A 23,701-nucleotide genomic window follows, 5' to 3' on the forward strand; every position below is an offset into this window, starting at 1 on the left:
TAAGTGCTGAAATGAAGCAGTAAAACGCTTTATTTTGTGGTCACCTTTAAAAGACAACTCTGACAAATGATATCAAAATTATTCAAAGGAGATACCTGACATCATTTTTTCCTCCTTTAACTATCACTGAGAACATTTAGAATGCGTTTTTAAAATCATCACCTGTTCTGCCAAGAGGATTCTACTTCTTCCATAAGCCTTTATTCCTACTATCTATGAAAATTATTTCTGCAGATTCCATAGCTGCATTTAATTTCTTTCAGAAAAAGATGAAGAATTCAATATTAATGCATGCTGAAAAAGAATGAAAGAAGTAAAAGTGAAATGCTAACATCCAAATACAGGTAGCATTTTATCTTTTATTCTAATAACATTATTCTTGAAATTGCAACAAACTTCAATTCAGGATCATCAGGCTTCAGAGAAGTGAAATTCCAGTACCGATTCTCCAGAACCTTTTCTTCTGTCAACAGGATACAACCTACTTTTGCACAAAATTCAGTGCTTAGAGGTTAGAGTTAATGTAGAGGATACTCGGAAGATCTGGGGTAGCATGTTACTCAGCTGGTAAAACAATTCCTCAGAAATTGTCTGGGGAAAAAAAAGATAAAGTAGTAAGCTTCGTTTTTTTTGCTGTACTTTAGAAGAATGGAATCCCTCTAAACTTTATTTTTGACATCTAAGAGTATCATTTTTCAGAAGGCCCAAAAGATTTTTTATGTAATGCATGCTATAATTCTATTTAATTCAATAAAAAAATGGACCAAAACACTGTTTGTGTATTCATGTGACATATCTGTCCCCAGATTTCTTGTTCCAAGTACTTCTGTCTAGAAGAATGAGAATAGTGCTCTTTGCTATATACAGGACTCCTGCTCCCTGAATTCCAGAATTATATTCTGCTTCATTTACTCTTATCTTCCTCTTGTTCCTTAGTTTATGACTCCTGAACAAATACATGCTATTTCTTTCCTAAGATAACACTGATTTTTTAGACAACTTTCAGCACCACTTTTCATAATGAAAACAAAACACAGAAAATCACCAGCAACAAACAAAAAAAACACCTCAGTGTTGGCCATGCTTGGAAAGATTCCTGTTCCTGAAGATGAGTTTAAGCTCCAAATTAAATCATTTAGGAATCTTCATTACAATTCACTTCAAACATCTAGTCTAATGATTTTGTGGAAGCATAAATGAACTCTCTTCATTGCAATTTTCCAAGATGCTCAACAGTATGACTAACAAAAGCCTAACATTATATAATGCAAGGTTCATCTCATCAGAGAAAATAAGAGCAAATGATATCTTTTTCAAAGTTTATATATATTCACTATTTGGAAAGACAAATTTACCAGTTTGAATTTTTAGTACTCACAGGATATTCTAAAGGATACCCCAAAACATAAAACCCTTTTATTCCTATTTTGTAAGCAAGGAATCAAAACAACAATGGACTAGTTTAAACTCAAACAAACACAGCAAAAAAAACAAACAAACAGGACACAGCAAAGAAATCAAACGTAAGTATACTGACATTTAACTTCTTGTTTGTATCTAACCCAGGGGACTATTGAAACTTGTTTAACCCACCTGTGGTACCAAGAATTGTACAGTCCGAGAAATTCCTCCATCCCATGAGGCCATTTCCATCATGAAACCTAAAAACCAATATTCATAATACATAATTCATAATGGATTACTTATACATGCTTCCCTCTTAATTACACTCTTACCTAGCAATGAGGAGGTTAGGAAGTTTTCATATGCAGTTAGGATTTTAACTGCCTTTACTATTGTCATTGTTATTCATATTCATATCTGACCTGGCTAATCTACTTTGAAACCTTATTTAACTGGAAAATCTAATGAAGAATGGCTGAGAAAATTTGTTGAAGAGCAAAAAAAACCCCACTTACAGTACAGAAACAGTGTTTATCAGCAGAAGTGAGAGGTTTCTCCAGACATGACTGCTATGTGTTCTTCCAATAGCTTGCTTTCACTTCAGAAATAACTCTTTCCTTTAGATCAGTTATGATCAACTGTATGCTCAACAGAAGTCTAACATTATATAATGTAAAGTTCATTTCATCAGAGAAAATAAGAGCCAATAATATCTTTTTCAAAAGCTTATATATATTCACTATTTGGAAAGACAAACATGCCTGAACTAACTTACAAAGAAAGAACGTGGTGTTTATTGCTCAACTTAAGATTTTGATTTTACGCTAGCATTTCTTAACTGTAACTGATGAACTATAAGGTCCACAGGAATACATTGCTGACAGTTAAGGATTTTTGGAAAAATACTATATAATGAAAGTGATTACATGGATACTCCACTGTGAATCGCTAAAGGTCACAACAGCACAAAGTTCCTAAAGTATGTAGTAGAGAGAACACTACACTACTTACACTTTAAATGCTCTAAATGATTGCTTGCTGTAAGTATTTAAGCACGGGACATAAGAATGCAATAAGTAATAAAACAGTTGGAATAGATAGGAAATAAATGTTAAATCTGATGACTTTCCAGCAAAGAGATGAGTTAGCATATAAACTAGCTTTAAAAAAAGAGTGTGGAGTTTACATTGTTTGAGGAAATTAACATAGATAAGACACTGGAAAGTATATTGACAACTGTCAGTTCCTGCCTTCCTTCAGAGATTGCTCAAAAGCAGTAAGGAGTTTTTCTTTCACTAAGTGCAACTCATAAAAATATTTTCAAAACATTTTCAGTCTTCATTCTAAGTGTGAGATTATTTCCTGATGCTTAAAATAGCCCAAGAGTAACATGGTAGTTAATAATTTCAAAGAAAAAATACCAGTATTTTAAGAAACAATAAGTTACTGAAACAACTTTTTTGGAGCAGTAGGAAATATACAGCTTGAGCTAAAATCACCAAATTCAACTCTAGAAGTGAGCTGCAGCATTCACTAACATACCTTTGACACATTTGAACACAAGTTCTGCCCTCTTTAAGCACCATGGAATGGTCATTTCCTAAAATTAAATGAATAATGAAAAGGCTCAACACAAATGGATCAACCAACAACAGCAGCAAGGAAATTCTTTAAAATAATAAATTGCCATAAAAGCATATTTTCCCTGAATACCTATCTAGCAGTATATATATATCAGAAATGAAAATTGTCAGATTTGTGGTTCAGGTAGCAAAAAACAGGCTCCTGACCACAGCTTAACAGCAGTAACTGATGGTTACCAGGTATTCCTGATGATTCTGATTTAGGCTTATTGGCATACCCACATACCTCACGTAAAAACCTCCTCTCCTAAAGGTGATTTTTCTGAACAAACAAAAGCTAACTTCATCTGCTGGATGATTTTCAGATTTAATCAGACAGCAATTTCTTACGTCAAGTTAAACAACAAGATAGGATATGAAAGCCCCACTGATATAAGTTACTGTAATGTGTGGCTACGTGCACCAGTCTAAATCATTTAAGAAACAGTTTTACTACATACAACATTCTTTTCCTGTAAACCATAACATGAATTATATTAAGATGAATTTTCCTAGTTAGAGGCAGAAAGGCCGTCACAGTAAAGAGTAAGTACTTCTCAGAGAACATAACGTCCATAATAAATAAGATCAATTTGTTCGGATGTGCTCTCCAACTAAATCTCTCTCTCTATATGTCTTAATCACATAAACCTCTGCATCACAAAGTGCTGCTTTTAGGTTATACAGCACATGAATCAAACAGAACAATGCAGACAATACTATTTTCATTTCTGATCTTTATGGAAAAAATAGTTGGCCTTTGTTACAAATTAACTGCCTATGTTTGCTTTCTGTCACAAGCAATGTAGGTGTTTACTGCCAGTTTTGATCACTGTTTTGGCTTGGTTTAAGAACAAATGTCTAAAAAGAAAGGTTCAGTTACTCTAAGAGCAATTCAGAAGTACATTATGTAATCAATAAAAGGACCTGGCCTAAAAAGGACCGATTGAGGCAGCAGGATATGACACTATTCCTTGGACTATTTCAGAGAAACATAGATGCTAAATCTTGTGGGCACTCAGGGAAATAATAGGTTGAACCTAGAACGTCACAGTATGCAAGCCACAAGAACAGACAATGACACAGTAGTGATTCAATTTCAATCCATCTTTAAAAAATACGTTCTTGTAATTTTGGCATGTTAGAATTTTTCTCTATATGTAAATTAACAGTAGTGAAAACAAAGGATTGAGCGAGTACTAATTCACAGCACAGCACAAAGGATAGGAAAACATAAAAAACCCCATCACTTTTGATGAGCTTTCATTAGTAACATTCCAGCAAGTAAAAAAAAATGCCCGGGGGTTTTGGTTTGCTGTTTGAGACCACACACCACTCCGTTTTAAGATGAAAACATCTGTTATCAGATTAACATCACTTCTGTTGGTAAAAATAAAAAAGGTCAACTTCATTGATTAGAAATACATGCTGCAAAGCTGCATCAACAGACTCTTCCCATGTGATTACCGCTTTTTTAAATTTATGAGCACATTTAAGTTTCTGCAGAAAGCCATGTCATAACCAAGTAATGAAAACACTAAATTCCAGAAACTTCTTGTGGAACAAAGCTTTCAGATCCTTTTTCGATGGTTAATTTTCAGATGTGGTGAATTAGCAAGGTGTTTACTTGAAATACACAAAACCTTCACACTGTATGAGCAGCTATACACTTCAAGGTGAGAAACTGTAAGAGGTAAAAAATTAAAGGTTAATACACACGCTGATAATCTGTCTCAGAGTTGTCCAACCTTTTGGCTTGCCTGAGACACAAGGAACTAAGAGGAACTGTCTTAGGCCACATATACAATATATAATATAGTTAATGTATAGAAGCAACAATTTTTTTTAATATATATCAACTCTGACATTTTTAGTTTTATGCTTTTTTTTCTTGTAATTTCATTTCTTTTAGATCTTATCATAAAACATTTAATTTACTGTGCTACTTTCACATAAAAAAAGAAGTTGCCGTTTAATACACAACTTAGTGAATTTATAGTTTCTGAGAAAAAGTGAATAAATGTAAGTATTACACATGTTCTCTGTAAACTTGCTTTTAGCATGGCTGAATTAGTAAAATGACATATTTGTTTAGGCAAACATTACAAAAACATTAATCAAATACAAACCGTATGATTTATTGAAAACATACTGCAAATTATATTGTTTGTGAGCTTTTGGAGAAGTTGAAAATTACAAAGTTTGTTAGCACTGCACAAGTATTATGGATATTTCTTCTCCAGCAATCACATTTACACAGTAAATTATTTTATGAAATAACACAAGCCCAATTTTAATAATTAAATAAGAAAACTTACACGCCCACTTAATAATAAAGAACATGCATCTTCACAGGCATACACATGTAGGTAAGCTGAAATACGTTGCAGTTTAACACAGAAGGCAACTAAACACCACACAGCTGTTCACTCATTCCACTCCCCTCCACCCTTGCTCCCATTAGTGAAATGGGAGGAGAGAATTGGGATCAAAATAGAACTCCTGTGTTGAGATAAAAACTATTTACTAAGACTAAACAGAAGGAAAGTAGGAACAAAAATGTGATGATAGTTATACATATATCTCTCTGTGTGTATGCATATACAAAGAAATATTTATAAATCCACAAAGCAATTAGTTACTACCCATCAAATGGAGTCCAGCTAATCCCCAAGCAGCAGCTGGCCCCGGTCAACTCTCCACAGCTTTACAGCCTTCTGCATGGTGTCACGTGGTAGGGAATAAACCCTTGCCTAATTCAGCAGAAGATCTTTTGCCAAGCAGCCTGGCCTGGTCCCAGTCATGGCCCTGTCAACCAGCAACATTCAAAACACTGGTGTGCTATTCACACTCTCTCAGCTGAAACCAGGACAAAATATTATTACTAGTAATCACTGCACTTTATTTGCCAAGTGGCACATGTGCATGTAATGTGTAACACATCTGGCTCAATTAAACTGAAATTTAATTGACACTGTGCAGCAGGCACAAGAAGCAGAGTTAGCCCTGCACTGCACTCTCCACAACATTTCATTGTCATCTACACAGTCTGTGCTCAAGAGAAGTGCAATCAGCTGTTTAAAAATATCACTAAAACTCACAGTAATGTTAAAGTTTATGATCTTGTGGGACTGCATTACCAGCTGTCCAGGGCTGTGTGCAGCCCAGGGGTTCAATAATCTGCTCTACATGTAAAAATTACTGTTCACAAATACTTGCTACACAGCCTATTTGCCTTTTATTTTTACTTACAAACAAACAAAAAAAGAAGAAAAACCAACACTTTTGTCTTAACTCTTAGAATCATTGAAGTTAGAAAAGATCTTTAAGGTCATTAAGTCCAATTGTTAATTCATCACAACTGTGCTTACTAAGCCACTCCACCACATTTCTGGGCAGCCTGTTTCAATACCTCACGACTCTTACTGAGAAGAAATTTTTTCCAAATACCCAACTGATGCAACATGAGGCCATTACCTCTCATCCTATTGCAAGTTACCTGGAAGAAAACAAATTCCCAGCTCATGACAGCTTCCTTTCAGGCAAGTGTAAAGAATGATGAGAAAGTCTTCCCTGAGCTTTCTCTATTCCACAGTGAACAATTCCAGTTCCCTCAGTCTCTCCTTGTAAGACTTGTGCTCCAGAGGCTTCAACAGCTTCACTGCCCTTCTTTGGATATGGTCCAGGGTCTTTCTTGTAGTGAGGGTCCCCCAAAACTGAACGCTGAACCAGTACTGAGTACAGAGGGGCGATGACCTCCCTAGTCCTGCTGACTACACTGTTTCTAACACAAGCCAGGTTGGCCTCCTTGGTCACCTTGGCATACTGCTGGCTCATGTTCAGTCAGCTGATAAACAGCACCCCCAGACACTTATCCACCATGCAGCTTTGCAGCCCCAAGCCTTTTGCATGGGGCTTGTTGTGACCAAAAGGCAGGATCCAGGAAGTGGTCTTGTTGAACCTCACACAGTTGAGCCTCAGCTCACTGATCCATCCTATCCAGATCCTCCTGTAGGGCCTTCCTGACCTCAAACAGATTAACACTTACTCCCAGCTTGGTGTCATTTGCAGAATTATTAAGGCTGCACTCAATCCCTTTGTCCAGATCATCAATAAAAATACTGAACAGGACTGGCCCCAGCACTGACCTACTGACAGCTGGATTTAAGTCTATTCCTGGACCCAGCCATCCAAGCAGTTTTTTATGCAGTGAAGAGTGTATCTGTCTAAGCCATGAGCTGCCAGCTTCTCCAGAAGAATGCTGTGAGAGACAGTATCAAAGGCTTAACTGAAGTATATGTAGACTGCACGCAGAGGTGAAGGTCAGCGAATCAGAGAAGATCAGGTTGGTTAAGCAGGACCTACCTTTCGTGACTAGCCCTGATCCCCTGGTTATCCGGCACATGCACGACAGACAGCTGCCCGAGAGCCCTGAAGTGTCCTGTTTTCTTCTGTGTTTCTATATTGATGGCAGCATAAAATGGCCTGCATGTTGAAACTACCAAGGAGCTATGCCAGCTCTAGCCATGTCATTAGAACCATTTAATTCCTCAATTCCGTTTACGTTAATTTCAGTGCAATTATCAGACATTAATACCTGTGCTGTCCTAAATTTGATCTTGTCTTCCCCAGATATTAAACTCAGTTTCCTTCCTTTGTTAAAATTAGTGACCAGAACAGAAAAGAAAAAAAACAATCTTGAATTTCTTGCTATTCTAGACATAAGAAAAATTAAAGAAACCATAACCTTATCTTTTCCTTACCAAAAAAAAAAAAAAAAAAAAGAGTAGCTTTTTACGAAGTCCCAATAATAGTGAAATGTGATACACTCCTTACTTCTGTGATGTTATAAACATTACTCATCTACTCAACCAGCCATAAAAGAAAACCTTTCGGAAACACACAAAGCAAACTCGTGATGAATACCTGTCACAGAGAAGGTGGCAAATATCTTTACAGCTGTGCTCTTGGTTAACCACTTTACAAAAACTTTTTTTTTTTTTTAATGTAGGTGGTAAATGTGGATTCAAAACTGGAGCTGCTGAAGGCACCAAGTTCACGTTAACCTTCAGAGACCTGTTATTCACTCAACAACAAGTCACAGATTTGTGAGTTTCAAATTCAGTCATCTACAAAGCACTGTAATAGGGTATATGCTGCTAACACAGTTCATTCAGTTCAGTCTGGGCTTAACACATGCTTTACCATACAGGCCACTTTCTGCTTAATCCATAAGTACTTAAAAAGTTTAATATCAAAGGTAAAGTGTTTTACCAAAACCTTTTAATAATCCAATGCCACACAAATAGATAATTCTTCAGTTTCACACATTCAGCAATAACACTTTCTGAAAGCACAGCAAACACATGGTCTTGTGTTCTGTTTGTATTTTAAAATACATACATATAAAGCAAGGTAAAAATAGCACAATTGAAGAAAGAAAAAGATGAATAGAGTCACACGGTGACTTGATTAAGAAATAAATGTCTACACATTTCTGAAATGCAGTAACTGTGTCCCAGTAATAATTCAGGCAGCTACCCCTAAAAAGGACACTAATACAAAGATGCAGAAGTATATTTCTGATATAATATAATCTGTTACTAAGAGTTAACATGTATATAGAAGCATATCCTTTAGAATTTTCACTATTGGATATTTTTAACTTTTGCATTGCTTGAACTTTCACAAATCTTGCAAAAGGTATCTCAGTATTATATATGTTCAGATCAAATTTTGTTTAAAAAAAATAAAGAAATCAGTTATTCCATCTGTTGAAAACAATCCAAAGGTGAGCCTTTCTCTTGCTACGAGTCAAGCACTTTTACGGAAGGAATGCAGTCTTAACATTTGTAAGGTTATTCAAAAAAAAACAGAACAATGATAATTATACATATACAAGGGTAACAGTAACGGCACCATTATCTTTTTTTCTCATTCCTTTAAGTTTCTAAACTTAACTTTTCTAAACTTCCTTAAACATAAGGAAGTGTGGAATGTAGCTGTACTGCCTGTCTGCTAGTTCTGTCCCCACCTCCATTTCCTTTCCTGCCAGCATCTTTTGAATCAGAGAAAAGAAACTGCCAATGGTATTAAACTATAATTTATACACTGTGAAAAAACACGTGAGAGACAAGTTCTATGAATTAGTGTCCCATGGAGGAAAGAATACGAAAGTTCAGTATATGAATCACATGTTTATCAACAAAGTGTCTTGCAGTATGCTGCTTCTTGCCCAGGTGGTACACGGCAGGAACACAAAAGGTAAACAAGGGCAGAAATTGAAGGTATAGATGATTAGGCATGAAGAAGGTGACCAATCAGGGCAGAGGTGAAATCTGGTTACTGCTGCATAGGGCTGAGGTGATAAAGAATGGTGTTTAGGGATACAGAATTAAAAATTCTTTAAAAACCAAGCTAGTTCTGCTGTTCCTAAAAAACTTAGTTTTAAGATTTTCTTGATGACAATTAAAATTGGGATCTGATACAACCATTGTATCTTGCAATTTCTAAGCTATAAGTGTTGCCAAACACGTGCCATTACTTCTCTCGTTAATACCTGTGCAGCCTTGCAATGAGCTGGATCAAGAAGGGGTGGGATTAAAAACAAAGAAGTTCAGCTAACCAAAATGCTTTTAACTGCTTCAGTTCCTTAACTCTGGTCACCATATAGATACTTGTGCTATTACAACGATGTGGCAGGAGACTGGGATAAACTTCCTCATCTGTGTCAAACAGCATGAAATGTGCCTTTAAAAAAAAACCAAAAAACTGCAAACTACTGCACTCTAGAAGCCAAAAAGAGAACAAATTTACTTACTTCTGACATATCATGTACCAACAAGAGAGGAATACTAATGGTAGTAATGTCATGTGTGCAGCAAACTTTGAGAATGTTTCTAAGTCCCATGATCGCAGGATCCCGAGCAGTTATGTTTCCAGATCTTACATTATCATCCACACAAAGATGAAATGCAACATGAATTTCAGAAAGATTTGAATGGCGAGTGATGTAGAATTCTCCTGCAGAATAACATATAATAAAAAGGCAGAGTATCATGGCAGTGACCTATACTGAAACATACTTATTATGCAATGTAGGAGTAGAGTCAGCTAGTTAAGACAAAAAGCCAATACAAGTAGACAACACAGATCAGAACACAATACATAAGGAGAGAAATAAAAGAAATGAACTGGTCTAAAATCACGGAGTATCGCTGTTTTACGTTCATCCAGCACTCAATTTCCTGCTCTAATGAATTTCACTAGCATCACAGACACCCGGTGTAGTAAGATGTAATAGTGCCAGTACAGGCGGATACGATCTAAATATAGTATGAAACAGAAAAACAAACACAGAGGAGGTATAATACTCAAAATATATTATGTAAGCACTGAATTGCAGACAGATGTGGGAGGCGGAAATACCAAAAATGGATGGGTTAAAATAAAGGATACAAAAAGTCTATGGAAAAAGGGTAATTGGTTATATTACATACATGATACATACTAGAATGCAAAAGCATCAGTGGTTATTAGAATTTAAAATAATTTGCAGCAATGGGAAGATGAGTTACAGAGTTGGTTTTGAGAAGACACCTTAAGGGAAATTTTTCAAATCAGTTTTCATTTATCAAACACAAGCAGCAAGAGGCAGATAAATTCAGGTTTCTTCATGTTACCTTCTGTTGGAGAGCAAAATGTCTAAAGTGGAGTCAACAGAGAAGTAGGTATGTGATAGCCCTACTGTTTCAGTCAACAGATAAGCATCTTTCTTTAAACCTACTTCCACTGGCAAGTCAAGACTGCATTGGGATACTGGAGAATGGGTATATAGTCCTTGCTGAGAGCCAAAGAGGAAGTAATCCCCAGCAGTGACCATCTAAGAATAATGATATACAAGTCACTGCAGCAAGATTTTACCAGGATATACCTGTTAAGGATCCAGAGTGGATTTATAATCCACTAACAGACCTAAAACAATCATGAAAGCAATTTTAAGAAGCCCTCATATTCACCTATGGGTTACGGTGGATTTATCTCCCTTCCTCTCAATTGTGCATTTTTCTTCAAGCTACTCTGCAGCCTTCTTTATTAAAACCACAATACATTCGAAATCTATTTCCTCTTTTAGAGGAATGAATTCTTAAATTCAAAGATCAAAAATCAAATATCTTCTAAAATGCTTTACTGTATCTGAAAGAAAATAATTTGCTAGTATTTAAGCTTCATCTTTTTCCAGGATCCTCAGAGATAGCCTTTTCTCCTCTCAAATTCTGAAAACAAATTTTAAGCATAGAGAAGTTAAGTGATTTGCCCCAACGTCATATGATGTGGTAGCAAAGCTGGGAATAGAAACCAGATGTCCTGACACCCAGTTCTCTGCCTTAGCCACAAGAACGTCCTTCTCCTTTGATTGAGGTCAACTCAGGTTTAGTTTATAATTTATGTTCTGAGTTTAGAGCTAAAAATGTGCATCTATAAAACACAATTTGCTGTAAGAAGAGAGGGGAAATGCAATGGAACTCACCTTGTAAAATATTCGACTGGTTACGTTCAATATTCTTGGATTTATCTTCAATTCCACTATCTTTGCTTCCTGTATATAAATAAATAACACAAACATTAAATACATCATGTATTAATGTATTATCTGCTTTAGCATATAAAATGTATTGAGCTGATGTCTAGCTTAAATTTTCACCATAAAGTTAGAAAAAGTTGGGGGACAAACAAGAAGTGCTCTCACTGGCTTCAATAAATGCTGAACTGAATCCTGAAACAAATCATTAGCTTTCTTCCTCAATCACCCTATTCAGATGAAAAGAAATGTTCTCAAACATAATACTCAAAGTTAACCCCGCAACTACATAGTACCTTGCTGTTGCTTTTTAATTACGCATCTATTTTTAAAAAAATTGTTCCTAATACTAAAAAATTAAATTTTAACAGAAATTTGCATGAATCATCACTATAAAAACAGCTTTCAGTATTTTCCTTAGGCTACAGCAATATGCAGGTCTCTAAGAGAACTTGTTTCTCTACTTGTACTCTTATGAATCTATTCACATTACTGATGTATTTAGCCATACAAGTAGTTGTCTGCAAAAAAACCAAAATTTCATGATGTACATGTTGTTAAAGCAGTGCTTGTACTCAGATGATTTCTCTGCCATTTGTAAATAGAACTGCAAAGTAAACCATTCATAAGGATTTAGTCAGCACTAAAGAGAATACAAATTTAGTGAATGTATTCTTCAGTTTTAGCACTCATTTATGACGAGGGGAAAAAGTCATAGCATGTATTTTACAATTTTTAAAGCTCTTCATTTACACAGAAAGAAAAAGAGTTAAGTAAAATAAATTCCATATTGCCATAGGCAGATTAAATTGCAGAGGAAAACATAATGATCCTACACACTTTGCATATGGATTGTGATGTTAGGCTGATCACAAGTATGATCAGAACCTAGTGACTTTCTTTTTCTTTTTTTTAAAGGTGTGTATGTAATGACATCAAAAACATCACATGGACCACGCAGGCACGCAGTCTGTTAAGACAAAATTCCACAAAGACTTCTCAACTTATAAACCAGAATATTACATTTTATAGATAATCTAACAGAATAAGAGAAAAACTAAGGTGCCCATAACCACAAATATTCCACTGAGGACTATTATAGAGTAGTAAAGAAAGTAATTTTGGTTGTCACTGACCGTGATGCTTTTTTGACTTATTGCTACGCTGTGCTCTGGCCTTAAGTACAACCTTCTGGACAATTTCAAGTTGTTCTTGAATTCCAGGAAAATGAAAATCTGTGCATTCTTGGCAAACAGTTGCAAAATCTAGGAAAATAAAAGATTTAAATCAATATCACCGGGCTATGCTAAGTAACATTACATAACTCATTTCTAGTGTTCAAGCAATGCTAGTTACAATGATAAATAAGAAATGAAAAATAAAGCCAGACCAAAACAATATCACCAACAAAAAAACAAAGCTTTTGAAACAAAAGAATTACTTCAAAAAACAGCACTCTTACTGTTCAAATAAAATCATTTATATAAAAAATCCAAAAATAATAGCAGCAACATATGTTTTACTGTGCTTTAAAAACAACCCTTCAATCCGTGATGCTTTATTAAAACACGTATAGAGATCCTTCCAACAGCAACTACTGCACTTTTGTTTTGTAAAATGACTGCTGTTAATTACATTCATAAACAGTTCATCTGGAAATTTGGAAATACTGTTCCTCTTCTGTTCCCAAAACTATTCTGCTCTCTGAAAGCTAAAGAATACCACCAGCTGAGAAGAGCTGCAAATCCTTTTTCCCAATAAGAAAGTCTGATGTCAGACTTAGAAAAATTAAATTAATAATTAGGTTCATCACATACTGCCCCTGTAAATGGTAATCTAAGCTACAAATCCTGGTTTCTAGCCTTTTCTCCAAACAAGTTAATGACTGCCAGAAAAAGCTATCAGCAAGAAGCTGAGCTAAACAACTTTGACTTGCTTCCTTTTTTGAGGTACCTGCTCTAATCTTCTTTAAGTACGTAATACACTTTGATTATCTAAGGAGCTCCATATATTCCCATGAAGAGCTGTGACAGGAATCGGCAAGATATAAAGAAAATCTTAATATACCTTATGTACTGTCTCCAACATAAATTGTATTTGAAATGGTTTACTAAATTCTGGTGTCCAAGATCATAGGAAGAAACTGCTCATATTCCAAAAGATTATTTTCTGGGTGCATCAAAATAAAATAACGCTAGGACTGAAACAACAACAACAACAGAAAGTCTCTCATACTTAAGCTGAAGTTAATTGTAGTCCACTGATTGAGTGTGCTATACTCACTTAAATCTGAGTCACAGAAGCCCTACAGATTCCTAATGTAAGAGGTTTGCACCATAAATACCAAGTAAGTTAAGAGACAACTACTACTCCTTACAACAAAAAGCTGAATGATATCAACATAGTGAAAGATCAGTTTTCCATGTGTAATAAGAAGCTCATCTATACCATCCTTTTCTAATCACACAGAGATTTGAGTCATTATAGCCCATCAAAAACAAAAGCTATTAGATTTGTGATCTTCTGGTTTAAAATAGAAGCAGAAAACCATTGCTACACTTTTGTAACCCAGAAATGTAATGTACACACACCATTACCTCTCTATTTAAACAGCATCAATGTACTATGTAAAGGTCTTCTATATAGCATTTTTGCCCACATCATGAACTTCCAAACCTCCCAGTACATTTATTTCTTAACAGGCCTTCTAGTAAGGAGAATGTTTTCAGAGTAGTGCTCTTGTAACAAACAATTTAATAGTTTAAAAGGAAAGTTTCTTCTCAACTGTTTTTATTACTGATCTTCAATCAGAAGCCACTGCTCCCACCACACAGAGCATATAAAGAGATGTGGCCAAGCATCAGTTACTGCCTCAAGTTGTTTGGGGTCTTAGCATAACCAGATGCTCGTTATTGATTTAAAGCAATGTATTTGACTAGATTAGAGGAACAGAGACATGAAACATTCATTTCCGCAACATTTTTAAAAAGAATAGTAGTGCGAAAGCTATGGAAATTGCTTAAAGTAACTTTGCCAAAGTTCCTTTGGATCTAAACGAAATCAAAACATACTAAGCATTATATTTTATAGATTGCTTGGCAGCCCCTTACTTTCTCCTCCTTTCTTCTCTGCTAAGGCTGCAGTAGCTAATTTTGTGATTAGTGGCATTACTCAAATGCTGATATTCTCTTGATCACCCAAGATTTATGACAAAACAAATTTTTGCAATTTGTTAATAATTTAAATACGTAAGCAGTAATAATAATAACAACAAAAAAAAAAACCCTAAGTGAAAACAAGAGCAAGCATGAAATAATACTATGAGAATTAAGCAATTTGGAAATCATATACAGAACAAATGCATCTGGTATTTTTATGGGCACACTTCCCCCTTCTATTTTTTTGATTCCACAGCGTTTTCAGTTTGTATGAAAGCCTACTTTTTTCCTCCCTCCCTTTTCTCAAGAACAGACATGCTAGAAAAATGACAATTAGAATCATAGAATCACAAGGTTGGAAACGACCTACAAGATCATCTAGTCCAACCGTCTCCTCATCACCATTGCCACCACTAGCACTAAATTAATACTGGCTACAGGTAAAAAGATGTTTCAAATGTAAATTTTTTGGTTTTAAACTTCAAGAAGATGGGAAAGTCTATAATATGGTTCATAGAATGCTTGAGCAATCAAATTTTAACACGAACAAACAGGTGCTTAATTCATTTGCTTTCAAACATTCATCATCACCTATTATTGGTGCACTTAAAATGGCTATTAATCAAGCTTTCCAAGAGCAGGCAAATAATACTCCTATTGTTCCTTTTTAATGGAATTTATGGTACTGGAAATATTTAACGCACATGGCATTTTAACACATTTACTCATCAATTTTAGAACTATTTAACTGCTGTATTTGCAAATATGTTTTGGTACGATAAGTTGACATAAGAGAGTTAGAAGACCCTACTGATAGTTAGCCAATCTACAGCAGGCAAATCAACATTAACAATTCTACTCTCACATCCTCCTAACTAAAAAAGCAAAACCTAGGACAGAGATGAAGGATTTAACAGCATATCAGAATTCAAGCTACTCAGCAAAACTGTGTCCTCTATCTGCTTTTCTATTTGTTACTCTTGTGTAGTACCACACACAAAACACTCGGTTCTCTAGCAAATTAATTTGACTGCACTTTTAGTGGGAGAAGACAGCAAGTCTTTCAAGAGTCACATTGACTTTTAATGGCATGTTGCACTCCATTAGAGGACTCACCTCTTTTGATGCCGCTGTACGAACTGATACGGTTATCTACCAATAAAACAAGGCCACAGAGAGATGTTGAATAGAGAGACATTGCAGTTTGAAGTCTGTGAAGCTTTACTCCATTTCGATGATTACGTTTGTGTTTACAGAAATCCAGCATATCAGCCCTCAGTAATCTCAAATTATGCATGGTCTTCAACTGAGCTCCTGTATGGAATACAAACAATTTTAATACAAACAGTAAAGGATGAAACTCAGGATTGTTATCAAAATGCAATGAACCAAAATTTCCACCTAATTTTTGTGAGAAAGACCCATAAGAGAAACATAAACAATCATACACAAAGTTCTTAATCAAATGCATGATCTTATATGCATATCAGCAATTTTAAAAATAAAAATGCAATATTGTAACCAAAAAGGCATATTTATACCTGAAATGAGACTTGTTCCCTGTGATAAAGCTAGAAATGAAAACTATCTGGGAGCAGTTACAACAAACAGCTTAAAAACCTTCAATGCACAAGCAATAATAAAATAATTTTTTTTTTTTTTAAAATCAAACACCTATTATTCTAGGAATCGAATCAACACTCATATTTTTAATTGTTATGTGCTTTGATGTCACCATACTTTTTCTTTAAACTATTCACTTTAGCAGAGTGTATAAAAATTTGCCTTCAGAATGTTTTCCATTAAGTATTTTTCAGACAGCTAGACACTATTTAATATGGTTTATGATGTACTGCTTTTCTCTTACATATGCAAACAACAAATACAAAACAATCCCAATCTGTATACAGTACATTGACAATTAAATACTGTAAATAAGACATACACGTATAATTCTCTAATCTGTTATTACGTTTTGGCTTTGCTGTCAGTTTGTTTTACTTACCCAAGTGAATAGTAAAACTTTCTTCTAAAAGTCTTTGCTCTTCGTAAATTCTCCCATTTCCTTCTACAGATTCTCTCAATTGACTGGGCTGCACCTTAATTTCATCGCTAAAATAATAAGAAACCTACTGAGAATTTTATACTAGCTGCTGTACACCAACAATATTTCACAAATGATATAAAAAAATTTCTCAGCCTGTGGAAATCAAGATACTAAACTTTTTTTGAATGAACTCTTCACATCCGAAGACCTGCATTCCTATCATGCTGCAATGAAGTCACCTGCTTGTCAGCAGGAAAAGAAAACTTCACTATTAGATTTATATTATCAGTTTTCTTTGTAAAATATTTTGAGACTGAACGACAAAAATACCTCAATGCCTAGTTACACCATAATGATAAGAACAGGAAATAAAAGAGGAACAGAGTAGAAGAACAAGGTGGGATGTCAGTAGAGGTTGAACCTTCCCACCAATATTCTGTTCAATTTTGTTGTGATGCAACAGATGGCAGCAGAGGGGCAGTCTAAATGGTGCCTGACATGGAAGTGTGTATGAAGAAGCATGTCATCCTCCATGTGGAAAAAAATGCACCTGTTGACATTCATTGCTGCTTACTGAATGTTTATGGAGACTAAGCAGTGGACATTAGCACAGTGAGGCAGTACACATTATGTTTCAACAGTGGTGACAGCAGCAGCGTGTCACCTCCACTGGTGCAGATTTTTACCAAAGTGGCATGCATACTTTTGTTCATCAGTGGCAAAAATGCACAGCAATGATGGTGACTACTGAAAAACAAGAGTTTTTTTTGTAGGTGAGAATTCATTCTATCAAATATAACTTCTTGTGTATGCTGCTCCCGTGGAAATAAATAGGAGATATTATTTTCTGAAAGATCCATGTATAAGTATATGCATACATAAGCAACTATCTTTCTACCTCCAAGCTTCTAGTTGCCCTATTATAGACATCCTATGCATTACTTCCACATGCAATAGGGACTTATAGTTCTCAGAACTCAACACAGCCTGAGTGAACTGCCACAGGGGAATTAAATACCTGATTGAGCTGTTGTTGGGATTCTTCAGATCCTGATGAAGTTTTATCACCCATTCCTGATACTCCTGCTTCTGGATAGCAGTAGATTGTTTTAATTCATTGGTCCATTTGTTCTCTAAATCCTAACAAGAAGACAGTTATTTGAATGTTTTCAGTTTTCTTTTAATGCAAATATATACATGATGTTTTACAATTTGCTGAACTTAGTTTACCTGCTGAGATTCAAAATGCCGAGCTGCTAATGAATTTACATCTTGGTCTGTTAGAGATTTCCCTAGTTCCTGCATCACCTTATCCATTTCTGCTCCTTGTCTGAAAGGGAAGCAAATGCAGATTTATAACAAGTAACACCTTCAATAAACTAGCAGAGGAACAAGCACTGTTGTTGATACTGTCACTGATCAGTTCTATCAGTTAGGTAATCAATGCTAATCACACAGGCCTAAGGTCGTCAGGGCAATCCCAAACGTAAGCACAGGTTACGTTAGCACAGCTGAGCAATGTGACTGTATTGAGAGCAGCCCTGTGGACAAAGGAATTGAGGGTATCAGTGGAAATAAAAATAAGCTGGTATTATGCACGGGCAGCCCAAAAAGTCAATTGTATCCTGCAACAAAAGATGAGTAGCTAGTGGGTTAAGGGAGGTGATCCACTCCGTCTATTCTGCTCTCATGAGATCCCACCTGCAGTACTGCATTCAGCTTGCAGCATGAGGAGGACACAGACCTGCTAGAACTCAAAAACAATCAGAAGGGTGGAGCACCTGTCCTCCTTCAAGGAGACTATGAGTGATGGGGTTTTTCAGCCTCGAGAAGAGATGACCTTACAGAGACCTTATAGGGGTCTGCTAGTACTTAAAAGGATCTGCAAGAAATATGGAGAAAGACTCCTGAACAGGGAATAGAGAGACAGAAAAAGAGGTAAAGGTTTTACAAGTGTAGATTGAGATTTAAGGAATAAATTCTTTACTACAAGCATGGTGAAGCTTTGGAACAGTTTACCTAGAGAAGGTGTGGAAGTCTCCACTATGGAAGTATTTAAGGTCAGGCTGGATGGGAATTTAAGCAGTCCAGTGCACTGGAAGGTGCACCTGGTCACTGTCGGGGGGAGGAACTAGATGATACATAAGGTCCTTCCAACCCAAACCATTCTATGACTTTACATAAAACTCAACGTAGCTGAAAGATATGTTATGTAGTACTTTAACTACCTGCTTGTTTTGGAATCAGAATCCACACATTTCAAGTTTGCCTGTACTTATGTCAGTTTTTCCATACTAATATCTGGATCACTTTACTATCCTCATCATTAGGAAGGTTTTTACTAATACTTGATCTGAACTAACTGCTGAAATTCAATTGTAGTGCTTGTTTTCTACTGTTCTACCAGGACACAGAAAAATCAGCAAGACTTATCAGCAGAAACAACACTTTACACAAGGGCAGGGGATCCAGAAGACAAACATGACCCATATTGAAAAAATCCAATGAGGACTGTACTACAGTACAGTGAATTAAGTGCATTTTATAGTAGCTACTTCGGAGTCAGACACTTAATTCTAACAATTTTAGGGGGGTAGTTCTCTATTTAGTTAACTCTTTTCTGTTAACTATTTTATCCAAGAATAATGGAAAAGTCACTGGACATAAAAGAAAAAAACTCAAACTTTAGGTTAGGAGCATACATATTTTCAATTTAAAATAACTATCATGTTTTGATTTGTTGGTTGTTTTTTTTTTCCAAATAAGAATTAATTGGACAGTCCAGAATATGTAAAATTTCCCAGCTAGCTACTATAATGCAGACATAACTATTGTTTTGAAATAAAATTTCTCAACCCTTTTTGCATTGCTCCCTCACAAATACAAATGATGCAAACATGTAACCACCAGGAAGTAGGCTAAACACACTTATTTTTAATACCCAGATAAGTTTCCAGCTCTTGCTGTATTCAAAAATGGGCACTGGAGCTAATGAACATGATCCTGCTATCAGCTGTTCATCCAAATACCTCATCTCTCCCTCATCTTCCAAATTTCCTGGCTTCACTTTGTCTTTTGTATTCACCCTAGTCTTCAGAAATAAATAGATTTACTATAGCAGACTTAAGTTGATGGTCACGAATTCCAAACCACCTCCTGTGTAAACAGGTTACCTGCACTCATAGTTGAGCTGCGTGCAATTACTGCTATTAACACTAAGTGGTCTCTCTTCTTTATAAATAGTCAAGACAATCTAAGAATCCACAAAAAAAAAAAAAAAAAAAAATTATGCTTACACACATTACTGGAGATTTTCACCCACAAATTAGAGATATGTAAGATTTATTCTCGAGGTACATTAAAAATAAACAAAAAAGCTACATAAATAGCTATACATCATATAAAAGGAGCTTAAAAACAAAAATAGTGCTGCTTACAATGCTGTAACATACTGTTTCGAATATTTTGGTATTTCACAAGCATTGCCAGCATTTGTATCTAGCACTTATAACATCCCGCAATGCATATTCTCCCCCTTGTGGGCAAAGCAGCCACCTGCAACTTTACAATCTTAGTGAAGTCGGGATCCCACACACACTCACATGCTTTCTAGAGTTTCTGAATTGAAGTTCATTCAGTTCCATTCCTCCTTCTTTCATCTGGTGGAACTTCCAATTTCTCATTTAAATTACAACAAGGGCAAAGCACAGTACATACTTATACTTCGTTTACCAGACATCCTAAGTGCTTATAATAGAACAAATGGGAATCAACACCATCAAACCTTATATTACTCAGATGACCTTTCCTAATTCTCAGTGACCAAGTAGAATGGAAGATAGCTGACCCTAGTAACATAGGCTAAGTATTTATTATATACTTAAAGACAGAAACATAAATCTGGTGGTGTACACCCATATTTGGCATAACAATAAAATAAAATAAAAATAATACCTTTCCTGTAGTTTTTTCAATTCCACATCTCTTTCACTTATTAATTCTGAGATGCTAACAAAATAATTGTGTTCCAGGTTTAACAGTGTCTCAGAAGCTGGAGAATGTATCAGATCATGATAAACATCTGCAAAATCTTCATCCCAGCTGTTTTCTTCAGGTTTTGCATACTCTAACGTTGTCTAAAAATTATGAAAGATACATCCTTAAGGGTTCCAAATGATTTAAAATAAAGATGTCTTATAATGGTGGCACAAAACCAACTGGACATTCATTCTGATGTACATCCTTCAACATACATTAACTACCTCTTTCCTAATTTAAGTCATCTATACTCTGGCTTAACTATTATTATTTTCTCTCTTCCCATATACTCTCTTTTTGAAAGCAACCAATAGCAGAAGCATTTTGATTACAGAGAGGGATAATCAATTTTCAGCCACCAACTCATTGCAAAGAAGAAAATTTAGCACTTTTTTTTTTATAGTACCTTAAAATAATATCTGTACAATGTTTCATCATTTGATGAATTTTAGATTGGGTTCAAAACATCGGCTATGAAAAGAAAAATGTTTTATTACAAAGGAGAACCAATTGTTGATATAATTAGAATGTGATCAACAATGATTTCAGAAAAACAATTCTTACTGAATAACGAATGACCCAAACATGTCAATTCAGCAAGCTCTTCTACACTGAAACACTCTGTATATTTTTATATACCAGTTTAACCTGACAAATGTAGCCGATATATTGAATAATAAATTAAGGAATATCAAAAGACAATATAATTCTAATCCTCGCACAGAGACAAGGTTTTGAATAGTCTGCCTAACCTATTCATTTCTTGAAAGAAAAGAGGGTAAACTCATTGCTTCATCACACTCCTATGCTCCCCAGTAAAAAAAATTCCTTCTTAAATGTTCGGCTAATTTCATTTTGTTGATGTTCATTAAGGCAGACATTTTGTTTTGCCAATTTTCTTTATACCGGACATACATTCCAGCATTTTCCTGCAATATTCTTCACTCTTCCATGACAAGTTAGGCCCTCAAACTTTTCCACAATAGCTGCAGTTTCTGTCATACTTTTTTCTCTCCACTAGGACTCCTCCAATTCTTCTGCATTCCTCTTTTTTGAAGTTTAAACACAAAACAAATAACTAAGAGTACAATACTCATATGAACTCAGAAAATGATCTGAAAACCACATACCTCCTCCTTTGGAGTCCTCGTTGATATTTTTGCAATTTACCATCTTCTGATTTGGTTCTAATGCACTGTAACCCATACATCCACTTCTGTTTGACTGTAAATATCTGTTTCACCTTTCTATTTTGATTTTATAGCTCAACTAAATTTTTGCCAGTAATGACATAAATTCAGGAAAAACCTGATAAAGAACTTGCATGAGCACTTCAGAATAAAAGGGAAAAATTACAAGAATTGATGAGTAAAAATGAATTTGTGTAATTCTGCACCTTTGCAGAAGTGATTATCTGCGTATACGTGCACATACATTCACAAAACAAGTTCTGAATATTAATCTTACCTCTTTATAAGCTTTAGCCCAAGTATCTGCCAGCTGGTTTATGTCTACTTCTCCTGACTTCACAGCTTCCAGAGCCATTTCAGCTTCTCTATCATAACCCTTTATAGTTTCATCTTCTATAAACTTATTAAGAGATTGCTTCAGGTCTTTTATAAGAAGAAGAGAGCATCAACAAAACCATGTCAGTGGAGTATTAGTAATCAAGTAGGATACAAAGGTTTTTCTGAAAAGCTTTCATTTGGGCATCATACTTGCTTGTACTGACAGCCATATTCATAAATGTTTTGCTGTTCTTGTTTTTAATTAAAAAAAAAAAAAAAACACGACTTTTTTTTCAGTACTTGTTTCTTTAAGTATCTTGTAAAACATTTATGTACACCGATGCTTGACATGAATTTAAAAAAAAAAGTTCTTACCATTTTCTACAAAGCATGGCAGATTGTGCAGAAGCATTAGACGCCCATGCAAATGACTAATATTCTCTTGCACAGGAAATTTGAGAGGCACTGTAAGCACAAAATGTTGATTTCCAGCATTGAGTGTGTACACATAGTCTCTCTCTCCAGCACAGGCCTTTCCTCTATTAGGCTTCATTTTCTTGAGTTCATTTCCTGCAGTAGCAATGAAAACAGCAATAATTACATTCTCATAAAACAAATAAATAAATGCAAATGTCCTCGTTAATAATTTACAATTTCTAGCAAGAAAACTTTTAATCCTGCATTTTTCATTGGTGTTCATTTCAGCTTTGGATTCCAAACACACAGGTAGAAGCTGTAAATGAACACCAGTTTCCAGAACACTGAGTTATTCCAAACTGGGATTGAGCGCATTACGGTACTTACTTTCAAGAATTACAGTATAAACCTTGTGACTAAAAGGCAGAAACGACAGAAGAAAAACACGTAAAAAGCTATCTTTAACTGAGAAACTGTAAGTGCAGACAACTATGTCTCAACAACAGAAATAGTTTGGAGCATTAGGATTAGCATTAGGATTATATTGCCTCTTCTCTACCGGTGGTAGAGTTGTAGGAGGGGAAGACAACAGCAACTTCTGGAAGAAGCTTACTTACTTCTTTTGAAACTTGCCTAATGATAAATTGGATTTATTTTTAAAGGAAACCATGAGAAGAAAGAAAAAAAAAAAAAAAAAAAAAGGAAAAAAGAAAAAAGCAATAGAACTGTCTACAAGACAAAAATGAACAATGGGAGCTGTCTTGTGTCTTGGTGGTTTTTCTCTCCACAAGGTCTCCTTCACAGATTTACAGTTCTCTTCTTTGAACATACCCTGCAATGTTGGGCATCTTATTCTAATGGGAATCTCCTCAGTGCTAAAAGCCACTGTCCAAGGAGAAGAAAAGCAGAAAACAAAAAGTTTATTC

The 23,701-nt window shown here is 35.3% G+C and overlaps 1 protein-coding gene across 2 annotated transcripts; it reads right to left on the bottom strand.

Annotated features, from left to right (window-relative positions):
- Positions 1-498: 498 nt before the first annotated feature.
- FERRY3 (FERRY endosomal RAB5 effector complex subunit 3) lies at positions 499-22,911 on the bottom strand (the record flags this gene model as incomplete). Of its 2 annotated transcripts, none has more annotated exons than XM_079549585.1 (13): positions 499-591; positions 1,594-1,661; positions 2,947-3,004; positions 9,847-10,049; positions 11,557-11,625; positions 12,744-12,872; positions 15,882-16,079; positions 16,771-16,877; positions 17,831-17,952; positions 18,043-18,142; positions 20,767-20,948; positions 22,318-22,463; positions 22,734-22,911. In XM_079549585.1, 13 exons carry the CDS (start codon positions 22,909-22,911, stop codon positions 499-501), a joined length of 1,653 nt encoding a protein of 550 aa, XP_079405711.1. The 2 variants fall into 2 exon arrangements, with proteins under 2 accessions (XP_079405711.1, XP_079405712.1); XM_079549586.1 differs by having other exon boundaries at positions 11,557-11,621; positions 12,740-12,872.
- Positions 22,912-23,701: the final 790 nt, after the last annotated feature.

Source organism: Tetrao urogallus (genome assembly GCF_951394365.1).
Source record: "Tetrao urogallus genome assembly, chromosome: 1".
In the NCBI taxonomy this organism is placed as follows: Eukaryota; Metazoa; Chordata; class Aves; order Galliformes; family Phasianidae; genus Tetrao; species Tetrao urogallus.